This window comes from Arvicola amphibius, chromosome 1 (assembly GCF_903992535.2).
Source record: "Arvicola amphibius chromosome 1, mArvAmp1.2, whole genome shotgun sequence".
NCBI classification, from domain to species: Eukaryota; Metazoa; Chordata; class Mammalia; order Rodentia; family Cricetidae; genus Arvicola; species Arvicola amphibius.
Genome location: NC_052047.1, coordinates 153,707,724 through 153,732,914, shown reverse-complemented (window position 1 = coordinate 153,732,914; position 25,191 = coordinate 153,707,724). Strand labels below are relative to the sequence as shown.

At 41.4% G+C, this 25,191-nt stretch overlaps 1 protein-coding gene across 1 annotated transcript; it reads left to right on the top strand.

Annotated features, from left to right (window-relative positions):
* Window positions 1-12,616: 12,616 nt before the first annotated feature.
* LOC119803328 (membrane-spanning 4-domains subfamily A member 13-like) lies at window positions 12,617-23,941 on the top strand. Its single transcript, XM_042054428.1, has 6 exons — window positions 12,617-12,734; window positions 14,065-14,141; window positions 15,736-15,885; window positions 16,245-16,301; window positions 18,841-18,957; window positions 23,831-23,941. Exons 1-6 carry the CDS (start codon window positions 12,617-12,619, stop codon window positions 23,939-23,941), a joined length of 630 nt encoding a protein of 209 aa, XP_041910362.1.
* The last annotated feature ends 1,250 nt before the right edge of the window (window positions 23,942-25,191 follow it).

The window sequence follows — 25,191 nt, the reverse complement described above, 5'->3', positions numbered from 1 at the left end:
ACAATGAGAGCAACAATGAATAAATGGGACCTCCTGAAACTGAGAAGCTTCTGTAAAGCAAAGGACTGTCATTAAGACAAAAAGGTAGCCTACTGAATGGGAGAAGATCTTTTCCAACCCTGCATCAGACAAAGGTCTGATCTCCAAAATATATAAAGAACTCAAGAAACTGGGAAAAGTCTAATTAACCCAATTAAAAAATGGGGTACTAAACTGAAAAGAGAATTCTCATCAGACGAAGTTCAAATAGAAAAAAAAATTTAAGATCATTTTCAACCTCCTCAGCAATCAGGGAAATGCAAATCAAAACAACTTTGAGATACCATCTTGCACCTGTCAGAATGGCTAAAATCAAAAACACCAATGATAGCCTATGCTGGAGAGGATGTGGAGTAAGGGGAACACTCATCCATTGCTAGTGGGAATGCAAACTTGTGCAACCACTTTGGAAATCAGTGTGGCAATTTCTCAGGGAATTGGAAATCAATCTACCTCAGGATCCAGCAATTCCACTCTTGGGAATATACCTAAGAGATGCCCAAACACCAGAAAATGGAAGGATCTCCCTTGCTCTTGGATTGGGAGGATCAACATAGTAAAAATGGCTATTCTACCAAAAGCAATCTATAGATTCAATGCAATCCCCATCAAGGTCCCATCAAAATTCTTCACAGAGATCGTTCTTTGGGGTGAGTGAGGAGTGAGTGCCCGAACCGCGGCAGCTGCCCGGAGAGGGACCACCGACTCTCCACAACCCCCCCTGCCACCAGCACACTTCCTGCTCTTCCTGCAGGGGTTATTCTCCCCGGATACTGCCTCTCTCTCCCTGTCCCTTCCCAGCTTGCACCCAGAATCCTCCCCCCCTCCCCCTTCCTCATCCTCCCGTCTTTGGGGCCACAAAATCCCACAGCTCAGCCTGATTGGGCTCTGGGGACCTGGAATTGAGTGCACCCAGGCCGGTGGGAGGTCCCCTCCTTCATTTGACTGCCCGGAATAAGGTGGGCCTTTGTCTGAGAGCTGCTTGGCCTGCAAGGGGACCTGAAAGTCTGCAGGAGGATCCATCGTTCTTTGGGCTCAGCCTGTTTGGGCTCTGGGGACCTGGAATTGAGTGCTCCCAGGCCAGTGGGAGGTCCCCTCCTTCATTTGACTACCCGGAGCAAGGTAGGCCTTTGTCTGAGAGCTGCTTGGCCTGCAAGGGGACCTCACAGTCTGCAGAAGGATCCATCATTCTTTGGGGAAGAGATGGGCAGGCGCCAATGCAGGAGCTCCTCCAACAACATGAAAGGCAACATGACATCACCACAAGCCAGACATCCCGAAACAACAAGAATTGAACACCCTACCCCAGAAGATATAGAAGAAACCAACATTAAACAGTACTTTATAAAAATAATAGAGGACCTTAAACAGGAGGTAAAAAACTGCCATAAAGAAATGGAGATGACAAACAAAAAGGTAGACGAAATAAATAAATCTCTCAAAGATACCCAAGAAAAACAAGAAAAACAAGAAAAAGCAATCAAACAGGTAAGGGAAACAGTACAAGACCTGATAAATGAAATGGAGGTATTGAAGAAAACACAATCTGAGGGACGACTGGAAATGGAAACTCTGAGTAAACGAACAGAAACTTCAGAGACAAGTATTTCCAACCGAATACAAGAGATGGAAGAAAGAATCTCGGACTCTGAAGATACTATAGAAGAAATAAACTCACAGATTAAAGAACTAAACAAATCTAACAAATTCTTAACACAAAACATTCAGGAAATCTGGGACACCATGAAAAGACCAAACCTAAGAATAATTGGGGTAGAAGAAGGAGAAGAATTACAACTCAAAGGCCCAGAAAACATATTCAACAAAATTATAGAAGAAAACTTCCCCAACCTAAAGAAGGATGTTCCTATGAAGGTACAAGAAGCCTACAGAACACCAAATAGACTGGATCAAAAGAAAGCATCCCCACGCCATATAATAATCAAAACACAAAACATACAGAATAAAGAACAGATATTAAGAGCTGCAAAGGAAAAAGGTCAAGTAACATATAAAGGGAAACCTATCAGAATTACACCTGATTTCTCAATGGAAACCATGAAAGCCAGAAGAGCTTGGATAGATGTGCTACAGACACTTAGGGAACATGGATGCAAGCCTAGACTATTATACCCAGCAAAGCTTGCATTCACCATTGATGGAGAAAACAAGATATTCCAGGACAAAAACAGATTTAAACAATACGCAGCCACAAATCCAGCCTTGCAGAAAGTAATAGAAGGAAAATCACAAACCAAGGAGTCCAACAACGCCGACAATAACTCAGGCATCTAGCGACCCTTCACCAGCACAACTAGAAGAAGGGAAACACACAAACTCTACTACTAAAAATGACTGAAGTTAACAACCACTGGTCATTAATATCACTTAATATCAATGGACTTAATTCACCTATAAAAAGGCACAGGCTAAGAGACTGGATACGAAAACAGAATCCAACATTTTGCTGTTTACAAGAAACACACCTCAACCACAAAGACAGGCACCTACTCAGAGTAAAGGGTTGGGAAAAGGTTTATCAAGCAAATGGCCCTAAGAAACAAGCGGGGGTGGCCATACTAATTTCCAACAAAGTTGACTTCAAACTAAAATCAATCAGAAGAGATGGAAAGGGACACTTTATACTCATAACAGGAAAAATCCTTCAGAATGAAGTCTCAATCCTGAATATCTATGCCCCTAATATAAAAGCTCCCACTTATGTAAAAGAAACACTTCTAGAACTCAAGGCAGCCATCAAACCACACACACTAATAGTTGGAGACTTCAACACTCCTCTCTCACCAATGGACAGGTCAATCAGACAGAAACCTAACAGAGAATTGAAAGACTTAATGGAGGTAATGAACCAAATGGACTTAACAGACATCTATAGAACATTCCACCCAAATAGGAAAGAATATACCTTCTTCTCTGCGGCTCATGGAACCTTTTCGAAAATTGACCATATACTTGGTAACAAAGCAAACTTCCACAGTTACAAAACAATATTAGTAACCACCTGTGTCTTATCGGATCACCATGGATTAAAATTAGAATTCAACAACAATGCTACCCCCAGAAGGCCCACAAACTCATGGAAACTGAACAGTCAACTACTGACCCACACCTGGGTCAAGGAAGAAATAAAGAAAGAAATTAAAGTCTTTCTTGAATTTAATGAAAACAAAGACACAACATACTCAAACCTATGGGACACAATGAAAGCAGTGCTAAGAGGAAAGTTCATAGCACTAAGTGCCCACTTAAAGAAAACGGAGAAAGCACTCATTGGTGACTTAACAGCACACCTGAAAGCTCTGGAAAAAAAAGAAGCAGACTCACCTAGGAGAAGTAGAAGACTGGAAATAATCAAACTGAGGGCAGAAATCAACAAAATAGAAACACAGAAAACAATCCAAAGAATCAATGAAACAAGAAGCTGGTTCTTGGAGAAAATCAACAAGATTGACAAACCCTTAGCCAAACTAATCAAACGGCAGAGGGAGAACACGCAAATTAACAAGATCAGAAATGAAAAGGGGGACATAACCACAGACACAGAGGAAATTCAGAAAATCATTAGATCTTACTACAAAAGCCTGTATGCCACAAAATTGGAAAATGTAAAAGAAATGGACAGTTTTTTAGATAAATACCATATACCAAAGTTAAACCAGGACCAGGTAAATGCTCTAAATCGTCCTGTTAGTCGCGAAGAATTAGAAACTGTTATCAGAAACCTCCCTACCAAAAAGAGCCCAGGACCAGATGGTTTCAATGCGGAATTCTACCAGAACTTCCAAGAAGACCTAATACCTATACTCCTTAAGGTATTTCATAATATAGAAACACAAGAGTCACTGCCAAATTCCTTTTATGAAGCTACAGTTACCCTGATACCTAAACCACACAAAGACTCAACCAAGAAAGAGAATTACAGGCCAATCTCACTCATGAACATGGACGCAAAAATTCTCAATAAAATACTGGCAAACCGAATCCAAGAACACATTAGAAAAATTATCCATTACGATCAAGTAGGCTTCATCCCAGAGATGCAGGGCTGGTTCAACATACGAAAATCTATTAATGTAATCCATCATATAAACAAACTGAAGGAAAAAAACCATATGGTCATCTCATTAGATGCTGAAAAAGCATTTGACAAAATTCAGCACCCTTTTATGATAAAGGTCTTGGAGAGATTAGGGATACAAGGGTCATTCCTAAATATAATAAAAGCTATTTACAGTAAACCGACAGCTAACATCAAATTAAACGGAGAGAAACTCAAGGCTATCCCACTAAATTCAGGAACACGACAAGGCTGTCCACTCTCTCCTTATCTCTTCAATATAGTGCTTGAAGTTCTAGCAATAGCAATAAGACAACATAAGGGAATCAAGGGGATCCAATTTGGAAAGGAAGAAGTTAAACTTTCATTATTTGCAGATGATATGATAGTATACATAAGCGACCCCAAAAACTCCACCAAAGAACTCCTACAGCTGATAAACTCCTTCAGTAACGTGGCAGGATACAAGATCAACTCCAAAAAATCAGTCGCCCTCCTATACACAAAGGATAAGGAAGCAGAGAGGGAAATCAGAGAAGTATCACCTTTCACAATAGCCACAAATAGCATAAGATATCTGGGAGTATCGCTAACCAAGGAAGTGAAGGATTTATATGACAAGAACTTTAAGTCTTTGAAGAAAGAAATTGAAGAGGATACCAGAAAATGGAAGGATCTCCCCTGCTCATGGATTGGGAGGATCAACATAGTAAAAATGGCAATTCTACCAAAAGCAATCTATAGATTCAATGCAATCCCAATCAAGGTCCCATTAAAATTCTTCACAGAGATTGAGAAGACAATAATCAACTTTATATGGAAAAACAAGAAACCCAGGATAGCCAAAAAAATCTTATACAATAAAGGTACTTCTGGAGGCATTACCATCCCTGACTTCAAACTCTATTACAGAGCTACAGTATTGAAAACGGCTTGGTATTGGCATAAGAACAGAGAAGTTGACCAATGGAATCGTATAGAAGACCCGGATCTTAAACCACAAACCTATGAACACCTGATTTTTGATAAAGGAGCCAAAAGTACACAATGGAAAAAAGAGGGCATCTTCAACAAATGGTGCTGGCATAACTGGATGTCAACCTGTAGAAGAATGAAAGTAGATCCATATCTATCACCATGCACAAAACTCAAGTCCAAATGGATTAAAGACCTCAATATTAATTTGAACACATTGAGATTGATAGAGGAGAAAGTGGGAAGTACTCTACAACAAATGGGCACAGGGAACCGTTTCCTATGCATAACCCCAGCTGCACAGACTTTAAGGGCAACATTGAATAAATGGGACCTCCTGAAGTTGAGCAGCTTCTGTAAAGCAAAGGACATTGTCACTAAGACACAAAGGCAGCCTACTGACTGGGAAAAGATCTTCACCAACCCTGCAACTGACAAAGGTCTGATCTCTAAAATATATAAGGAACTCAAGAGACTAGACGGTAAAATGCCAATTAACCCAATTAAAAAATGGGGCGATGAACTGAACAGAGAATTCTCAACAGAAGAAGTTCGAATGGCCAAAAGACACTTAAGGTCATGCTCAACCTCCCTAGCTATCAGGGAAATGCAAATCAAAACAACTTTGAGATATCATCTCACACCTGTCAGATTGGCTAAAATCCAAAACACCAATAATAACCTTTGCTGGAGAGGTTGTGGGGTAAGGGGCACACTCATCCATTGCTGGTGGGAATGCAAACTTGTGCAACCACTTTGGAAAGCTGTGTGGCGGTTTCTCAGGAAATTCGGGATCAACCTACCCCAGGACCCAGCAATTCCACTATTGGGAATCTACCCAAGAGATGCCCAATCATACAACAAAAGCATATGCTCATCTATGTTCATAGCAGCATTATTTGTAATAGCCAGATCCTGGAGACAGCCTAGATGCCCTTCAGTGGAAGAATGGATGAAGAAACTGTGGAATATATACATGCTAGAATACTACTCAGCGGTAAAAAACAATGACATCTTGAATTTTGCAGGCAAATGAATGGAAATAGAAAACACTATTCTGAGTGAGGTAACCCAGACCCATAAAGATGAACATGGGATGTACTCACTCATATTCGGTTTCTAGCCATGATTATAGGACATCGAGCCTATAAGTTTGGGATCCTTGAGAAGATAATAAGAAGGTGAACTCCCAAAAAAGATATAGTAATCCTCCTGGATATTGGAAGTAGACACGATCGCCAGGCAAAATTGGGAACTTGAGGGTTGGGCAAGACTGGGCCAAGGGAAGATGGGGAGAGAAAAGTGTGAAGGGGAGAGCGGGGGGAGCTCGGAGGAATGGGGTGCTTGGGATATAGGAAGGGTGGATATGAGAGCAGTGAAGCATATATCTGAATTTAAGGAGCTACCTGAGGGTTGTCAAGAGACTTGACCCTAGAGGGGTTCCCAGGTTTCCAGGGAGACGCCCCCAGTTAGTTCCTTGGGCAGCTGAGGAGAGGGAGCCTGAAAAGGCCAGTTCCTATAGCCATACTGATGAATTTCTTGCATATCACCATAGAACCTCCACCTGACGATAGATGAAGAAAATGACAGAGCCCCACCTTGGAGCACCGGACTGAGCTCCCAAGGTCCTGATGAGGAGCAGAAGGAGAGAGAACATGAGAAAGAAAGTCAGGACCGTGAGGGAACCTCCAGCTGGCGACAGATGGGGAAGGTGACTGAGCCCCACATTGGAGCACTGGACTGAGCTCCCAAGGTCCCGATGAGGAGCAGAAGGAGCGAGAACATGAGGGAGAAAGTCAGGAACGAGAGGGGTGCGTTCACTCATGGAGACGGTGGGACAGAACTAATGGGAGATCACCAACTCCAGTTGGAATGGGACTGATGGATCATGCGACCAAACCCGTCTCTCTGAGTGTGGCCAACAGCGGGGGCTGACTGAGAAGCAAAGGAAAATGGCTCTGGGCTCTGATTCTTCTTCATGGACGGGCTCTGTGGGAGCCTTCTCAGCTTGGTCGATCACCTTCCTGGACCTGGGGGGAGTTGGGAGGACCTTGGTCTTAGCATAGAGTGGGGAACCCTGATGGCTCCTTGGCCTTGAGAGGGAGGGAGGGGAGGTATGGGTGGAGGGGAGGGGAGGGAAGGGGGAGAAGGAGGGGAGAGAAAGGGGAGAAGGAGGGGAGGGAGGGGGGAGGAGGAGGGAAGGAGATGGAAATTTTTAAATATAAAAAAAAAATAAACCATGAGAAAAAAAAAAAATTCTTCACAGATCTTGAGAGGACAATAATCAACTTTATATGGAAAAACAAAAAACCCAGGAGAGCCAAAACAATCTTATACAATAAAGGAACTTCTGGAGGCATTACTATCCCTGACTTCAAACTCTGTTACAGAGCTACAGTATTGAAAACAGCTTGGCATTGGCATAAAAAACAGAGAAGCTGACCAATGGAATCTAATAGAAGACCCAGATCTTAACCCACAAACCTATGAACACCTGATTTTTGATAAAGGAGCTAAAAGTACACAATGGAAGAAAGAGGGCATCTTCAACAAATGGTGCTGGCATAACTGGATATCAACCTGTAGAAGAATGAAAGTAGATCCATATCTATCACCATGCACAAAACTCAAGTCCAAATGGATTAAAGACCTCAATATTAAGCTGAACATACTGAACCTGATAGAGGAGAGAGTGGGAAGTACTCTACAACAGCACAGGTGACCGTTTCCTACGTATAACCCCAGCAGCACAGACACTAAGGGCAACATTGAATAAATGGGACCTCCTGAAGCTGAGCAGCTTCTGTAAAGCACACTGTCACTAAGACAAAAAGGCAGCCTACTGACTGGGAAAAGATCTTCACCAACCCCGCAACTGACAAAGGTCTGATCTCCAAAATACATAAGGAACTCAAGAGACTAGACTTTAAAATGCTATTTAACCCAATTTAAAACATGGGGCACTGAACTGAACAGAGAATTCTCAACAGAAGTTCAAATGGCCAAAAGACACTTAGGTCATGCTCAACCTCCTTAGTGATCAGGGAATGTAAATCAAAACAACTTTGAGATACCATCTTACACCTGTCAGAATGGCTAAAATCAAAAACACCAATAATAGCCTTTGCTAGAGAGGCTGTGGAGTAAGGGGTACACTCATCCATTGCTAGTGGGATTGCAAACTTCCAACCACTTTGGAAAGTAGTGTGGCGGTTTCTCAGGAAATATGGGATCAACCTACCCCAGGACCCAGCAATTCCACTCTTGGGAATATACCCAAGAGATGCCCTATCATATTACAAAAGCATGTGTTCAACTATGTTCATAGCAGCATTATTTGTAATAGCCAGAACCTGGAAACAACCTAGATGCCCTTCAGTGGAAGAATGGATAAAGAAACTGTGGAATATATACATATTAGAGTACTACTCAGTGATTAAAAAAAATAATGACATCTTGAATTTTGCATGCAAATGGATGGAAATAGAAAACACTATTCTGAGTGAGGTAACCCAGACCCAAAAAGATGAACATGGGATGTACTCACTCATAATTGGTTTCTAGCCATAAATAAAGGACATCGAGCCTATAATTCGTGATCCTGGAGAAGATAAATACGAAGGTGAACCCAAAGCAAAAAAAGATAGTTATCCTCCTGGATATTGGAAGTAGTCAAGATTGCTGGGCAAAAATTGGGAACTTGGGGGTGGGGTGGGATGGGGGTAAGGGGTGATAGGGAGAGAAAAGTGTAAAGGGGAGGATGGGGAGAGCTTGGGGGAATGGGATGGTTGGGACACAGGAAGGGTGGATATGGGAGCAGGGAAGTATATATCTTAATTAAGGGAGCCATTTTAGGGTTGGCAAGAGACTTGACTCTAGAGGGGTTCCCAGGTATCCAAGGAGATGCCCCCAGCTAGTTCCTTGGGCAGCTGGGAGAGGGAGCCGGAAAAGGCCAGATCCTATAGTCATACTGATGAATATCTTGCATATCACCATAGAACCTTCATCTGGCGATGGATGGAAATAGAGACAGAGCCACACATTGGCGCACCGGACTGAGCACCCAAGGTCCAAATGAGGAGCAGAAAGAGGGAGAACATAAAGAAGGAAGTCAGGAATGCGAGGGGTGCTCCCACCCACCAAGATAGTGGGGCTGATCTAATCAGAGCTCACCAAGGCCAGCTGGACTGAGACTGAAAAAGCACGGAATAAAACCGGACTCCCTGAATATGGCGGACAATGAGGGCTGCTGAGAAGCCAAGGACAATGGCACTGGATTTGGATCCTACCACACATACTGGCTTTGGGGGGGGGGGGTCTAGCTTGTTTGGATGCTCACCTTCCTAGACCTGGACGGATGGGGGAGGAAATTGGACTTCCCACAGAGCAGGGAACCCTTAATGCTCTTCGGACAGGAGAAGGAGGCGGAGTGGAGAGGGGAGGGGGAGGTAAATGGGAGGTGGGGAGGAGGCAGAAATTTTTAATAAACTAAAAAAAAAAGCATTTGTTCAACTATGTTCATAGCAGCATTATTTGTAATAGCCAGTACCTGAAAAAAAAAAACTAGATGCCCCTCAATGGAAGAATAGATAAAGAAAGTGTAGAAATATATACACATAAGAGTATTAGAGTACTACTCAGCGGTAAAAAAAATAATGACATTTTGAATTTTGCATACAAATGGATGGGAATAGAAAACACTATCCTGAGTGAGATAACCCAGATCCAAAATGATGAATATGATATGTACTCACTCATTAGTGGACTCTAGCCATAAACAAAGCCTAGAGAAGCCAAATAACAAGGTGAACCCAAAGAAAAACATATATAGATGCTCCTGGAAATTGGAAGCAAACAAGATTGCCAGGGAAAAGTTGGAAGCATTGGGTTGGGGATAGGGTTGGGGATGGGGGAAGAGGAGAGGAGGAGAGAGAAGGGAGAAAGGAAAGACTGGCGAGAGCTTGGGGGAATGGGAGGGTGGAGATGGAGAAAGGGCAGATATAGGAGCAGGGAGGAAGATATCTACATTAAGGGAGCCATTTTAGGGTTGGCAAGAGACTTGGCTCTAGAGGGGGTCACAGGTGTCCACGGGGTTGTCCCCAGCTAGGTCCTTGGACAGCAGGGCAGAGGGTGCCTGAACTGGCCTTCCTTGCCCCAATATCACACTGATGATTATCTTGAATATTACCATAGAATCTTCATCCAGAGACAAATGGAGATAGAGACAGAGACCCTCATCAGAGCAAAGGACTGAGCTCCCAAGGTCCAGTTGAAGAGCAGAAGGATGGAGAAGATGAGCAAGGAAGTCTGGACTGAGAGGGATTTGTCCACCCACTGAGACACTGTGCCTGGTCTAATGGGAGCTCATCAAATCCAGCTGGACCGGGACTGAATGAGCATGTGGTCAAACAGGACTCTCTGATTGTGGCTGACAATGGGGGCTGAATGAGAAGCCATTGATAAAGGCACTGGGACATGATTCTACTGAATAGACTGGATTTTTGGGACCCTGGTCTAATTGTATGCAAAGTTTCCTAGGCCTAGATGTAGAGGGGAGAACCTTGGATTTCCCACAGGGCAGAGTTCCCTGTGGGAAAGGGAGAGAGAGGGAGGAGGGAGAGGGGAGGAGCAAGAGAGGAATGGTAGGAGGGGAAGAAGTGTAAATTTTTAAATGGAAAAAAAGAATAAAAAATTGAAAAAAAAAGAATTCACAGAACCTGTACCCTCCATTCTCATACCCAAGAGCTCCTGGTTCCACAAAATGAGCAGGCTTTTAGCACAGGAGTTCCCCAGGCAAACTCAGTGAGGGGCCAAGAGGATGAAGTGTCCAATGAGAAAGGTGAGACCTTACAACAGTCTGTGCTGACAAAGGGTATATTCCAGAGGTCACAGTCGCAAGTCTTGCTGCCCCATTGTTATCTCAACAGGCTTCACAGGCAGGCCCCACCAGCACCCACTCATTGTTAGTTTCACCTTAAAACGCTATTGCCTTTCTGTCCTAAAAGCAGAGGTCCAGAGGTCAGTATGTATTATCTCCCAATTATCACCTCTTGTTTTTCCTTGACTCCACTCTAGGTCAAGTCTGGCCCCCATCTGTCCTCTGAGGCCAGCTTTTGCAATGACAGCAGTCAATTCCATATTACAAAATCTAGCAACCCAATGTACAACCCTCAGAAGATTTAGTCGTCATTTCATACTTTTCCTAAAGTTTGGGCATCTGCAGGGACCTCTTTCTGTCAACCCCTTAACTCCTAAGCTGGGTTCTATTTGTCTGACCTCCTAACATTAAAATGGATCATCTCTCAGTCTGATTAATCCCTGCATACAGGAGGCAGGATCATCTCTCATCCCACCCTCCCCACAAGGTAAACTCCAGAGGGAAGGGACATTCTCTCTTGTCTCCACTTCTTACTCCCAATGCATAAATTTTGTCATTCACATTTATTCTCAATAGGACGTTATTCCATGAATTTATATAATATACAAAATACCTGATACTGGAAGCCTCAACAAATTGCCTGTGCAAAACACTCCTTTACTCAGCAAGCAGGCAAACCACCTTTGCTTTTGAGACTCAACATAATCGAAGTAAGCTGGACGAATGACCTTCATTTGTTTATTCACTTCTACTTAGTGCCCTTACACTAAATGTTCAGTGACTGGGGACCCATAGTTTAATCACTCTTGGCGTCATAAACATGACTATCAAGTTAGGATTCTATAAAATATATTTAGGACTCGATCACAACAGTCGCCTCTTTTCCGTAGTTTATTTTTGTTTGGTTGATAGTGTTATATGTTTATATGATGGATTTTAGTCATTTTTCATACACACACAGACGCACACCATCCCTCTCATCTTCCTCTGGATCTCTTCTCAACAAGCTCTCCTCCAGCCTCCATGCCTTCTTTTTGGGTGTTGCTCATTGAGTTTAGTTAGAGTTTCCTGTCCGGGGTGGGTGACAGATTGGTGCAATCTAGTTTCTGAACCTGGGAAGTACACAGAACAATTGTGACCTTGACTTTGCAGAAAGACAAAGGACCATAGAAGATATATTTGCCCAAGCACCTCCAGATGTGTGGTTCCAACAGCACTCTTCCTTCTAGAGTCTAGAATCTAGACTTTGAGGAGACTCAAAATAGAAGGACTTGCTTATCTAGACTTTGAGGAGACTCAAAATAGAAGGACTTGCTTCTATCAATCTACTGGAAAACAGTGAAAGGCATTTGCTTGGTGGGGAAGTCTTTGTAGCAGAAAACCAACCTGTAGTTGGGCTCAGATATTCTTCAGTTTAATGGCTAGAGTGTGCTCACTACGGATCAGTAAAGGGTGTCTGCACTAGCCTCTCTCCCACTGGTCCCATTCCCTAACCCCATCTGTACCTGCGGGCCTGAAGGCTGGGTGGAACCTCCACAGGCTGGCAGAACTAGTGTCTGCGTGACCCTCCTCGCGTGGCGTCCTTCACGGTTGCTCTGGGACACAACCGCAGCAGCGTTGGATCGACAAGAGGTAATGAGGGACACATGGAGGTGCCAGCGCCCCTGAGGCAGGTGCTGCCCGCAGGAAATCCAGAGCAGGAAGATCTAGACCTAAAGGAAACCCCTAAAGGATTGCCCCCTACTACCCTTAGGATCATACGGAGTAGGGAATCCATGACCCATCAACAGAAAACGTTAGGGACTGGCTTTGGACACGACTTTCTGGTGAGTTTCAGTTCCATAACAGCTTCCTTTTCCTCCCCAGTATAACCCTACAGGCAACTCTTGCCGCAGAGAAGAGCCTTTGACGGAGTTTGTTACATATTTTAAAAGTCGTCACCTCGTAACGGGTAAGTTTTTAACTCAAGCATCGTCTAAAATGCTTTTTGATATTCCTTTGTGTATTTTCATCCTGTCGAAGACCAATGGGCCGTTACTAAGGCAACTGAAACCTCCAGAGTTTGTGGCTTATATGAGGAGAAGAGAACGTGCAAATGCAAGATCTGGAAGCAATGCTGAATTCTAGATACGACGGTGCACAGCAGTTGAAGGAAAAGGGGAAAGACTGGTCAGACATTAGAGAGGGGGAGGGGTAGAGAGCAAGGGTGGGGAAGTGAATTTTCAAACCTATGTTTATCTAGAAAGCCACATAAAAAATGTGTCAATCTTTTGGCTGGAAAAAAAACCCAAAAATTGTCGCTTATTGGTTTGAGCAACATATGAGTATTTATACAATGTATACGAATTCAGACTTCCAACAGGTAAAACCTAATAATGCCATGGCTTCTAGCTTTTAATATCTTCTCAATCAAACTCTGCCAGATCATCAGGGAAAGTTTACCCTGTGCCCCACTAAGTGGCTTAGATATCCACCTTTGTTCAGACCAGCTAGAATCAAAAGAATACTTTTCATGGGTATTAAATACAGAAGCTGAATAGGGGTTGTGACTCCTACAAAATAGGAAGCGTTGCCCTCGCTATCAGTGTTGGAGATGATGAGTTACCTACCGAAACCCCCTCCACTGTCTCGTTCACTAACTTAAGAAACCTACCTACTCTCTATAGTATTCTATTTTCCATCCTTCTCTGAAGCTAGTGTATGCGTGTGACACAGATCCTTCCAGTCAGACACCCCTGAGACACACTTGAACTTCCATGACACCAATAAAGAGTAATAGGCTAAATCAAAGCTACCAAGAGCCAGAACTTTCTGATGCTGCAACAAGGACACATGAGTGGGGGCTAGAGGGACTGATGGGAATGGAGCAGCTATCATTTGGTACTTAGCCACAGTCTAACTTCTTGAGAGATGAATATTACTACTAGTAGTCTGGTTCAAAAGCGTCGGTCAGGGAACAATCAAGTATCTTTTAAAAAGTGAATGGCAGCTGTGGAATTAGATTCCCCCTCAGGCTTAGGAACCTTACCCAAGAGAAGAATAATAGTCACTAACAGATTTAATTTATATTGATTTTTGTCCACATTTTTCACAGGAGATATCCTCAGATCCCTCTTCGTGAATATGCCACAGAATCGTCTGTGGGTAAAGCAGGAACTGACATTGTTGGGGGTAAGAACAAGACGCTGCTCCAGTGAGCAGGTCAACTGTGAGAAGGTTGTCCCCCTTAACACAGGAGACCTGGACCACCTCTGTATGCACCATGAACTCTTCAAATGGAGGCAGATCTGTTACAATGGTTTCTGCAGGTGACATGATACCAAAACATAGACTGAATTTGGACATGGAGAAAAAATATTCTTTTTTTATAACCATCTATCAATTATTTCTATTGTAAACTGATGGCATGTCCCAAATGAATTGAGCAAATTGTCAGTAAACCCAGAAGAAGCTGCAGACGACACAGCCCTGTGAACAGTGGTTGGTCACACAGGTGCTGTGCTGTCCGCACCCTCTCACAGACACGCTACTGCACGCCCAGGCCGTCCCATCCACTACATACTTTGCCTGAGCAATTTTGCATCATCCACTCATACTACTGAATGACAGAGCCAGATTAGAAGTTATACACAAAGGATTAAAAATTAGATGAGAAAATCCCTAAATAACCAAAACATGCACACATATAAGCACACATGTGGGCACAGGGGATCTAGAAATAAATTAAGCAAAGGCACAAGATACAAGATGAATTGTGTTTCTGTACAATAATAATAAACTTGAAGATATCAATCCCCAAAGAAAAAATACAAATATTAAAGAAACCATATATAGAACTTATAATTTGAAAATGACTAAATACTATTGGAAAGTTCAAATTAGGTTACATCAATAATAAGACACGTTTATAGATTGCAAAGCTCAACATAGTAAAACTGTTAGTTTTTCCTATCCTGGTGTATGGGTTTGGCAAAATTCCTATTAAAATCCTAGCAAGTCCTATTGGTAGTCAAAGATTATGTGGAAGGAAAAGAAACAAAAACAACTAAATCAAAGTAGGAGAAATAACACTAGTTGATTTTTAAGATACTGTCTGCCTATAGTCATCAAGATTATGTTCTTTAAATAAGAAAAACACAGACAAACAGAACAGAACACAAAGTCCAAAACTAGACTCCACAGAGACAGCCAACTGATTTGGGGAATAGGAATTGTTTATTTGTGTTTTGGGAAGTTATCTATGTGGCATAGGGGTCCTCAAGCTACAAACCCTGCTTCCTCAAGCAAACCAAGCCATTGCGGGTGTGAATCACCTTGGTTGGTCAGTTGGTGTTTTCATAAAAGAACTCAATGGAAAGTTTCTCAGAAGAATAAAGAACAGAGATCAAGTGAAAATAGGAACAAAGAGCCTTAATAGACTCCCAGATTTTGAGAAATTAGGTGACTATTTAAAATCTATGAGAACCAGGTGAGTGATCACCAGGAGTAACAAAAGTCAGTGGGAAAGTCACAGGAAGAGTAGAACTTGAGACGTCTCTGTGGTGACAGAATAGGTCTGTGACTTGATTACGTTTGATAAAACATGACAAGAGGGCCTAGACCTATACACAGAGCATTGTGTCACGGCTGATGTCCTCTTCGTAAGTTCTGGAAGCTGTCACTACCGTGGTAGAACACCACCTTTCTTCATTCTGGCATTCGTCTTGAGGCAAGTTCCTTTCTAAGAGATAGCTGGAACTCTAAGAATGGTGTCTTTTCCTTTCAGACTGTGCAATTAATGACCAGCCTGATTGTGCAGAGCCTGGGATACTTCTGGACATTCCTGTACTTTTCTCAAAATATTGCATTTGAAATGGACAGTGAATATACCCCTATCGTTGGAACTTCAGGATACTCACTTTGGGCCTCTTTGCTTGTGAGTAACATCATCTCTATAGAAACTACAAATAATGTATTCCTTATATGTCATAGATTCTGATCCAAGTATACACAATCCCTATTCCCTAGGAAACCATCCCCATGCCTACCTGAAAAAGAACATATCATGATGCTCCTGAACCCCATTTCTATTACAACCATAACATTAGTGAATAGGACCTTCAAAGCTTTCATCTCCATACATACAAATCTTGAATTATTTCTTGAGTTGTTTTCTTAGTATTCCCAACTAAGGAACCAAGCTGGTATCTCTCATGTTGCAGAATTCTAGAATTATCTTGAAGCTTATATTTTACATAGTGACTGGGTATTAACAAATGTGGTATTTGCTTCCAGTTTAGCCTATCAGGAAGTTTTTCAATAGCATTGCAGCGGAGGCCTTCAAATCACATGGTAAGTCAGAAGACTCTGAAAATTTTTCATTATCAATAAAAGTATTAAATTTCCAAAGACTAAATACAAACTTTAAAAAGGAAATCTAAGCCAGTGAGGAATGAGCATGGCCTCTGTGTGACCGGCCATCTACCTGGAAGCCATGGGGGGGTGGGGGCGGTGTTTGAAGTATGAGAAACATAACATGAACCAAAGAAAGGTGAAGTGGTTAATGTCATCTCAGACAAAGAAAGTACAGAAATAGTACTATTGTCATACACGAATACTCAAGTATTCATGATGATAAAGGCCACTACTTCTTAAGACTTAACAAACCTCAACTTCAAACTATGAGAAGCAAGGGCCAGGGTTATGGCTCACTGTCTGTGCAAGCAAAAGGACCTGAGTTCAGATCCCCAGAATCCATATCAATGCTGCGCACACTAGCAGACATCTGTAATTTTAGTGATTCACAACAAGATGGGAGTAGAGGCAATGGAATCCCCAGACAATCCCAGGCTGGCCAGCCTGACATATGCAATTGCAAACAACAAAAAGAGACTCAGTCTCAAAGTAGATGAGAACAGACACCTAACATAGTTTTATTTCCTTTTGTCTAGTGAAATTTTCTTATACTTTGAATTTCATAATGCAATTTTATATATGCAATTATACAAATAATTTCATACAGTGTATTTTAATCATATATACCCTCCATTATCTCCCTCTGACTCCTCCTGGAACACCCCTCTCAATCCATCTCCCTCCCCACTTCATGCCATCGATTATTATTATTATTATTATTACATTCTTATTTTATTAATCACCCCGAGACCATTCGTACTGAGGATGTGAAGTAATCCAGTGAGGTATGGGCAATCTGCCAGAAGTCACATCCCCAAAGAAAAGTGACTCTCACTCCCTCAGCAGCCACCAACTGTCAATAGTTCCTCAGCTATGGGTGAAATCTTGGGAGCCCTTCTCCCAATTTGAGGATTCTGACTGGCTTTTTCTTGTGTAGTTCTTATACAGGCAACCACAGCTGCTCTGAGCTGATAAAAAGCAACAACCGTGTCATATCTAGATGACAGCATTTCTCTTTCTCCTTAGCCTGTAGCGCTTCTATTCTTTCTTATCCCCTTTACAATATGGTAAATTTTGCTCATCTACGACTGAGCACTCGCAGCCATTTATTCTAAATATCTTCACCAGTTATGACCTCTGCGTTATCTATGACCCACTTCAAAAAAACCTCTCTGACCAAGAGTGAAGTCAGCACTAAGCTATGGGCATAAACATAAATATTTAGAAGGCAGCTTGACAACATAACCATTTAATAAAAGATTATTAGTAGGTTCCCTCTATGGCCTATGATATCCCCAGATATGATGATGTTTACAGCACCAACTGTGGAATCCATCGTGTGGAATAGGCCTCAGAACCAATCAGAAAGCAGCTGGCTTTCTGGTCATGCCACTATTGCACCAGTGAGCATAACGTGCCTGGCAGGTTGGTATTATAGCATGCAATGCCCAGGGCTAAGGAAGCCCACTGATATCTTTGTTCCATGAATGCACAGTGTGTACCACTGTTCAGTACTATGAAAGCTAGCCTTTAGGGAGTCAGCTTCCAGGGAAGTTTGAGGTAAAATTCTTCATAGCCTTCACTGGTTTGCTTTCTACAAAGGAGACGTTTTCCTGGAGAATAAATGAACTGACATCAATGTACAACATATAACAGTTTACATGAAGGGTTTTGTTCTTTGAGGTAGGTTTCAGGATCTAGTGATTCAAATTGTCATGCTTGCTATCTAGCTTTATGAACTAGGAAGAAATTATTGTGAGTATGGACAAGGAATAATAGTTATTCTTCTTAATAACAATATTAAATAATATATCTCCTCCCTGGCATTATATGTAGATAAAACACAATTATTTAGCAACATCATAAATCATGAATTATCTGAAGTATGTAGGATGACAAACATACAAACATGTGGCCTGGGTAATGACCTCCAACCATGTGTAACTCTGTACATCAAAAAGAAAATCTCCTCATATTGAGCTAGATAGAACCTGTATGCCCAAGAAAATTCCCCAAATTTTGCTTTCCTGATGTCCAAGAACCATAGAAATCTTCTAGAGTATTAGATCTCTGGCAATGTAAAGCCGTGCAATATTGTGAATTTGTCAATATCATGGGAATGTTTTATATTCTATTTACAATTTATATGCACTTGATTTTATTCCATAGTTTGAAAAATATCTCATGCACAGACCACCTTTTTTCTGTCCCTTTATCTACTAACTCAGGAGAGAGTAAACATTGAGTTTGCTATCAGTAGAGAAATAAGTAGCTGCACATCATTTCAAAAGTTTTATTATCCCCCAAATTGTTTGGTCCTACTAGGAGCCTAACCAATCTGCAGTTCTAACAATCTTTCTGGTGCTCTCACTATGCCAGGAAGATTAGAATTTCTATAGTTCTATAAGAATACACTTGCAGAGAGGACTATGGAATAGTTTCCAATGACTGGACAATACTTTTCAATCTGTTCTAGCTGATTTGGACTATGACAATGAACATCTTAAGCCTCTTCGCAACACTAATAGGAGTGTTTTTAATAATACTTGAACTGATGATGACTTCAGGTATACAATCTTCTTTGTGGCAATACGTAAGTACTGGGTTTCTAAGAGAATGTCTTCACAATTTTAGAATTAAGCCTTCAGTGAGGATCAAAATAGTCAAGTATCAGCCAAATCACCAGAAGTCCTCTCATAAGTTTACTCTCAGGCATATGCGCCTATTATTAGTGTGATACAAGCTACATGTTACAGTTCAAAGTCTGCATGATCATATAAAATCTTACAAATATTAATACAGATATTTTGTGGATGAAGCATTATGGTCAATCCTGATTCCTCCTGGTTGCTACGAGACATTTATGAGTGGCAGGTTGTTCTTCCTAGGTACCCACATCCTTAAGACCAGATTTCCCAAGGGTTTAAAAGATCAAATTTGCTAGAGTAAGACTTTCTTCTTCCAAGAATGAAATGGCATCCATATGGACTTATATTAGCTATATACTCTTGGTCAGTGAACGTGCTGTAGTTGAGAGCCTTCATCCAAGAACTGATGGAAACAGATTCAAAGATTCATAACCAAGCATTAGACCAAGTTTGGGAAATCCTGCTGAAGAAAGGGAGGAAGGATTATAGGATCCACAGAATCATGGACATCACAAGAAAACTGACAGAAACAATTAACCAGGATCATAGGAACTCACAGAGTCTAAACCAACAAACAGGGAGTCTGCATGGACAAAGTTATGCCCTCTACACACATATGACAGTTGTGTAGCTTGGTCTATTTGTGGTACTCCTAACAATGGGAGCAAGAGCTGTCCCTAATGCTTTGGCTGGTTCTTGGAAACCTATTCCTCATCCCGGTTTGCCTTTCCCAACCTAAATACAAGAGGAGGTGCCTTGCCTTACAGCAACTTGATATACCATGGGGGGCCTGTTCCTTTCTGAACAAAAACAAAAGAGGGATAGATTGACAGGTAGGGGGAGTTGGGGAAGAGAATAGGAAAATAGGAGAGAGGGGAAATGTGGTCAGGGTATAAAATAAATTAATTTTAAAAATAAAAAAGTGCTGTAGTCTATAGACTGAAGCTTATCTTGACAATGGATATAATTTGGAAGGCTCGTATACTCTGCTCTGTGTGCACTATGCCATGAGGACATTATGTGTTTCTGCATCTGTCTGTTAGAGGGTCCATGTAGAACTATTTAAGGCTGTTTATGTTTGTGTCTCTGTGGTCCTGTGCAGGTGGCACTAAGAACATAGGCACACTTAGCTATTTAGGTTTGTTGGTGTGAAGAGAAAGGATGATGAAGACAGAGAAAGAAGGAGGAGATTCTGAGCAAATTTTGTAAGAATTTGAAGCCATGGTGTTGAATTCTTGTCGGTGGACTACTATCCTTCTAGTCTATGCCCAGAGCTTTACAGGAGCCAAAACAGCTGGGCTCTAAACCATAACTTTAAATTGATGCCATTAGATGTTACTTGTATCTAACTTCCTATCTGAATTAAGAAAGCGCTCCTTATTTCAACATAAAAGAGTTATGGTTAATAGACTAGTTCCAAACTATATATGTGTGTAATTCATCATTCCATTTTTCTTATTTCTATGTATTATTGAGAAAACTTTACAATAAATAAATACAGATATAGATAAAAGCTTGTGTATCTCTGATGAAATAAAGAATGAATGTTTAGCTATTTGATTAAGGTCATGGGTCTAATAACCTGAAAAGCATTTATGCCAATCAAAGCTAAATCCAAGTCACTACACCACAGTAAATAGAGTCTTAACAAAAATCAAGTCAGTGACACATGAGAGGATCACTTTATCGATGTAGGAAGTGCATTTCTTTAGGAATGCAGGAATGTAGGAAGTACCATTTACTAAATGGTAGGGTAAAGTATAAATATATATGCTTCCCCATTAAATAAGTCCTATTACACCGAACCTCAAAAGAAAATGTATCACTTTTTTATCTTCTCCAGAGTCTCGCTATCCTTAAGAAAATATACTTGTTCTATCCACTACAAAAAAAGAATATACAATGATTCCCATTATTTTCTTGGCAGAAATGTATCAATTCACCATTCTCAATAGCTATCAATTATCATATAATCAAATATATGCATGAATTTTCAACTATTAAGGGAATAGGATACAGGAAACTTTATCTTTTCATTTTTTTCTCCTTCCTACAACATAGCTATACCTCTGTGAGTTTTAGCATTGAAAAGTAGAGTTTAGAAAGCATTCTAGTTTGCTTTCTCCTGATGTAATAAGACACTAACCAAAAACAACTTATGAGAGGAAAGAGTTGATTTCAGCCCACACTTTCAGGTCACAGTCCATCACTGAGAGCAGTCAGGGAAGAAACTCAAGCAGGAACTGGCACTATAGAAACAGGAGGAGAACATTGCTTACGGACTCGCTCTCAGACTTTCTGTCTTGCTCCATGTTAGCTTTCTTTTTTTTTTATAGCATATGTTTATTTTTATTTTTTTTATTTCCATCTCCTTCCCTCCTCCTCCCCCCTCCTTCCCCTCCTCCCCCCCTTCCCTCCCCTCCTTCTCCCGCTTCCCTCCCCTCCCCTCCACCCATACCTCCCCTCCCTCCCTCTCAAGGCCAAGGAGCCATCAGGGTTCCCCACTCTATGCTAAGACCAAGGTCCTCCCAACTCCCCCCAGGTCCAGGAAGGTGATCGACCAAGCTGAGAAGGCTCCCACAGAGCCCGTCCATGAAGAACAATCAGAGCCCAGAGCCATTGTCCTTTGCTTCTCAGTCAGCCCCCGCTGTTGGCCACATTCAGAGAGACGGGTTTGGTCGCATGATCCATCAGTCCCATTCCAACTGGAGTTGGTGATCTCCCATTAGTTCTGTCCCACCGTCTCCATGAGTGAACGCACCCCTCTCGTTCCTGACTTTCTCCCTCATGTTCTCGCTCCTTCTGCTCCTCATCGGGACCTTGGGAGCTCAGTCCAGTGCTCCAATGTGGGGCTCAGTCACCTTCCCCATCTGTCGCCAGCTGGAGGTTCCCTCACGGTCCTGACTTTCTTTCTCATGTTCTCTCTCCTTCTGCTCCTCATCAGGACCTTGGGAGCTCAGTCCGGTGCTCCAAGGTGGGGCTCTGTCATTTTCTTCATCTATCGTCAGGTGGAGGTTCTATGGTGATATGCATTCAACCTACACTGCCCTGCCTGGGGATGATGAGATCCACAGTGGTTTGGACCCTGCCACATCAGTCATCAACCAAAACAATTCCTCACAGGCATGGCCTCCCTTATCAGATATCTGGAGGTTGTATCTGGCTTACATAAAAGCTGACAAGCATGGGAACCTTCCTCCTTTGCTATTTCATAAAACTAATGTTGAGTTGTGTTCTTAATTCTTCTTTCAAGTTCTGGGAGAATTCTATGATTAATCCATGGCTGTTTCTTAGGAGATATTTTATTGCCTCTTTAGTCTCATTTCTGGAGATGTTTCAACTCTTTCATTCATTATGGTTTAATTTTGATATGTTGAATGCATCTAGACATTCCTCCATTCCTTTAGGTCTTGCAAGCTTGTGAAATATAGGTTCTTACAGCATGTCTTTCTGGATTCCAATTTTTGTTGGAAAGTGTTATAATGTCTCTCTCTTCATTCCTGTTTTATTACATATTCTCTATCTTTCCTTTGCTTAATTCAGCTAACAGTTTATCAATCGTTTTATTTTAAAGGACCAACTCTTCATTATATTGATTCTTTGCATTGGTTTTTGTTTATTTGTTTTCATTTTCTTAATTTTATTTTTTTGTTTCCCAGTTTTGTTTTTCCTAGCTACTGTTTTGAAATTTGCTTTGTTGTTGCTTTTTCCAAGGTTTCAAGATGAATTATTGAACTGTTGTTAACCTGAAATGCCTTTTTGATGTAGGCACCAAGTGCTGTAAACTTTCCTTTCAGGTTGTCATCAGCATGGCCCATTGATTTTGGTCTGTCATATTTTTATTTTCAGTCAATTCTAGGAATGGTTTTTCCTTCCTTCTTGGTCTCTTCAGTAACACAATTATTCAACAATACGCAGTTTAAGCTCCATGATTTGATATACTTCTTATAGTTTTTTTTAGAGTTTTTAGTTTTTTATTTTGGCTTGGTTTTTCAAGATAGGGTATCTGTTTAGCTTTGGAGCCTGTCCTGGAACTTGCTCTGTAGACCACACTGGCCTCAAACTCACAGAGATTCATCAGCCTCTGCATCCTGAGTGTTGGGATTAAAGGCATAGCTCTCCCTGTAGTGTATTTTTTTTCTGTTGATATCTAGTTTTATCACTTTGTAGTCAGATAGAACTCAGAATTTAATTTCAGTTTTCTTATGTTTGTTGAAACTTGTTTTGTGTCTTAATATGTGATAGATTTTGGATAAAGTTCTATAGGGTGCTTAGAAAAAGAATGTATATTTAGTGTTTGAATAAAAGGTTCCATAGCAGTTAGGTTTGACATCTCACCAGCACTGAGGCACAAGAAACATTACAGAAGAATTAGAATGTGAGAGCTGAAGGATGGCTGGGAATGCTGCAATGCCATCTTCTGGGAATGATATCACTATCATTATAGAGAACCCCCAGCATCTGTGCTTACCTGCACAGAATCTCCACAAGATTAAGCCAGCTAAAATTCTGGCATAGACATGGCAGATGAACACCAGGCCCCAACCCTTTCTAAGGAGCTATTGGAAGCAGATAATTGCTGTGGGAAGAATCATACTTCTGTAATGATATGGTCATTAGTCCACTAGATGGCTCCACACATATGCATATATGGGCTATAAAAAAGACATGAAATTGGGAGGGGAAACTGGGGGTTGAACCAAGAGTTGGAGGAAAAAATGGGAGTAGAAAATATTGTATTTCATTGTATACCTAGATAAAATTCTCAAAAATAAAGAAATTACTAAGTAAAGACTATATTTTTCTCTTGGGGTACAGAGAAGTGGTAGGATGCTTACAGGATATCTCTTCCTGTTCACTGTCTTGGAGATGTTTATGGCATGCACAGTAACTGAGTGGACCTACAAAGCAAGACAAACAGAAGATTAAAATGGTGAGTCTATCATTTCTCCTTCGGTGAACAGAAGCTACTAACTTCTGTGATATATCCTGTTCAAATTACTTAGAAAGAATTAAGCATCAGTAATGTCATCCCTAATCTGTGGCTAGTGGTAGGTGAATATATTTTTGTAAAACTATTTGGCACTAAACAGCTTTTTCTATAACTGAAACTAAATAAATTACTCTACATGAAGTGAGTAGGGCTGAGAATGTTGCTCAGCAGTAGAGGACCTATGTAGCTTTAGTGAGACTCTGATCACCAGAAGAAGCACATAAAAAGAAGTCAGGTGGGTAACCTGGGGTAGAGTGCAGTGACAGAGACCCTGGTGCTGGCTTTTATACTCAGCTCTGCTTGATTAGCCAACCGTAGTTCTCACCATCCAGCTGCACAAACACTGTCACCAGCGCCACCACTTGACTCTTTTTTTTTTTTTTTTTTTTTTTTTTTGGTTTTTCGAGACAGGGTTTCCCTGTAGTTTCTAGAGCCTGTCCTGGAGCTAGCTCTTGTAGACCAGGCTGGCCTCGAACTCAGAGATCCGCCTGCCTCTGCTTCCCGAGTGCTGGGATTAAAGGCGTGCGCCACCACCGCCCGGCCACCACTTGACTCTTAATCCATCAATACGCCTTGTTCAATGGACCATCTTAATCTGTAGATGGAATTCCTTAAGTAATCTCTGTCTGAAATTAATGTGAGAAAATTTAAAAGGGAGAAGGCATTATCAGATGAATTCTTCTAGGATTTTCCACCTTATCTTACCTAGGAAGCTACCTCTCAGGGTACTTATATCTCGATGACTATTTGAGATTTAATAAATTTTCCTTAGCTAATGTAGTGAGATATAGAATTGAAATTCATCAAAAAAGAACAACACTAATAAACTTTAAAATTATATGGCTGGAACTAGAGCGATGGCTCAATACTTAAGAGCGCTTGATGCTCTTACAAAGGACCAAGGTCTGATTCCCAGAACCCACGTGTTGACTTACAACCATCCATAATTCCAGCCCCAGGGAATCCAACAACTCTGCTCTGGCTTCAGTGGGTACCAGAAACATGCATGGTGCATGGGTATGCATTCAAGCAAAACAACCATACAAATATATAAATCTTCGTAGAGGTATATGTGGCTCTACTTAAAAGGAAAACACAGAATTCTTTGAGCAAAGGGATGAGAGAAAAAGCATAAATTGAAATAGTTGTTTACTCATACTAATAAAATATAAATGGAGAGAAGCAG

What these genes read in the sequence shown, in the direction of transcription:
- LOC119803328 (XM_042054428.1), top strand. Translation starts at nt 12,617, where the DNA reads ATGGAGGTGCCAGCGCCCCTGAGGCAGGTGCTGCCCGCAGGAAATCCA. An exon ending in CACTTTGGGCCTCTTTGCTT is followed by an intron (nt 15,886 to 16,244) that starts GTGAGTAACATC and finishes ATTTGCTTCCAG; the next exon opens with TTTAGCCTATCAGGAAGTTT. An exon ending in GGAGGCCTTCAAATCACATG is followed by an intron (nt 16,302 to 18,840) that starts GTAAGTCAGAAG and finishes AATCTGTTCTAG; the next exon opens with CTGATTTGGACTATGACAAT.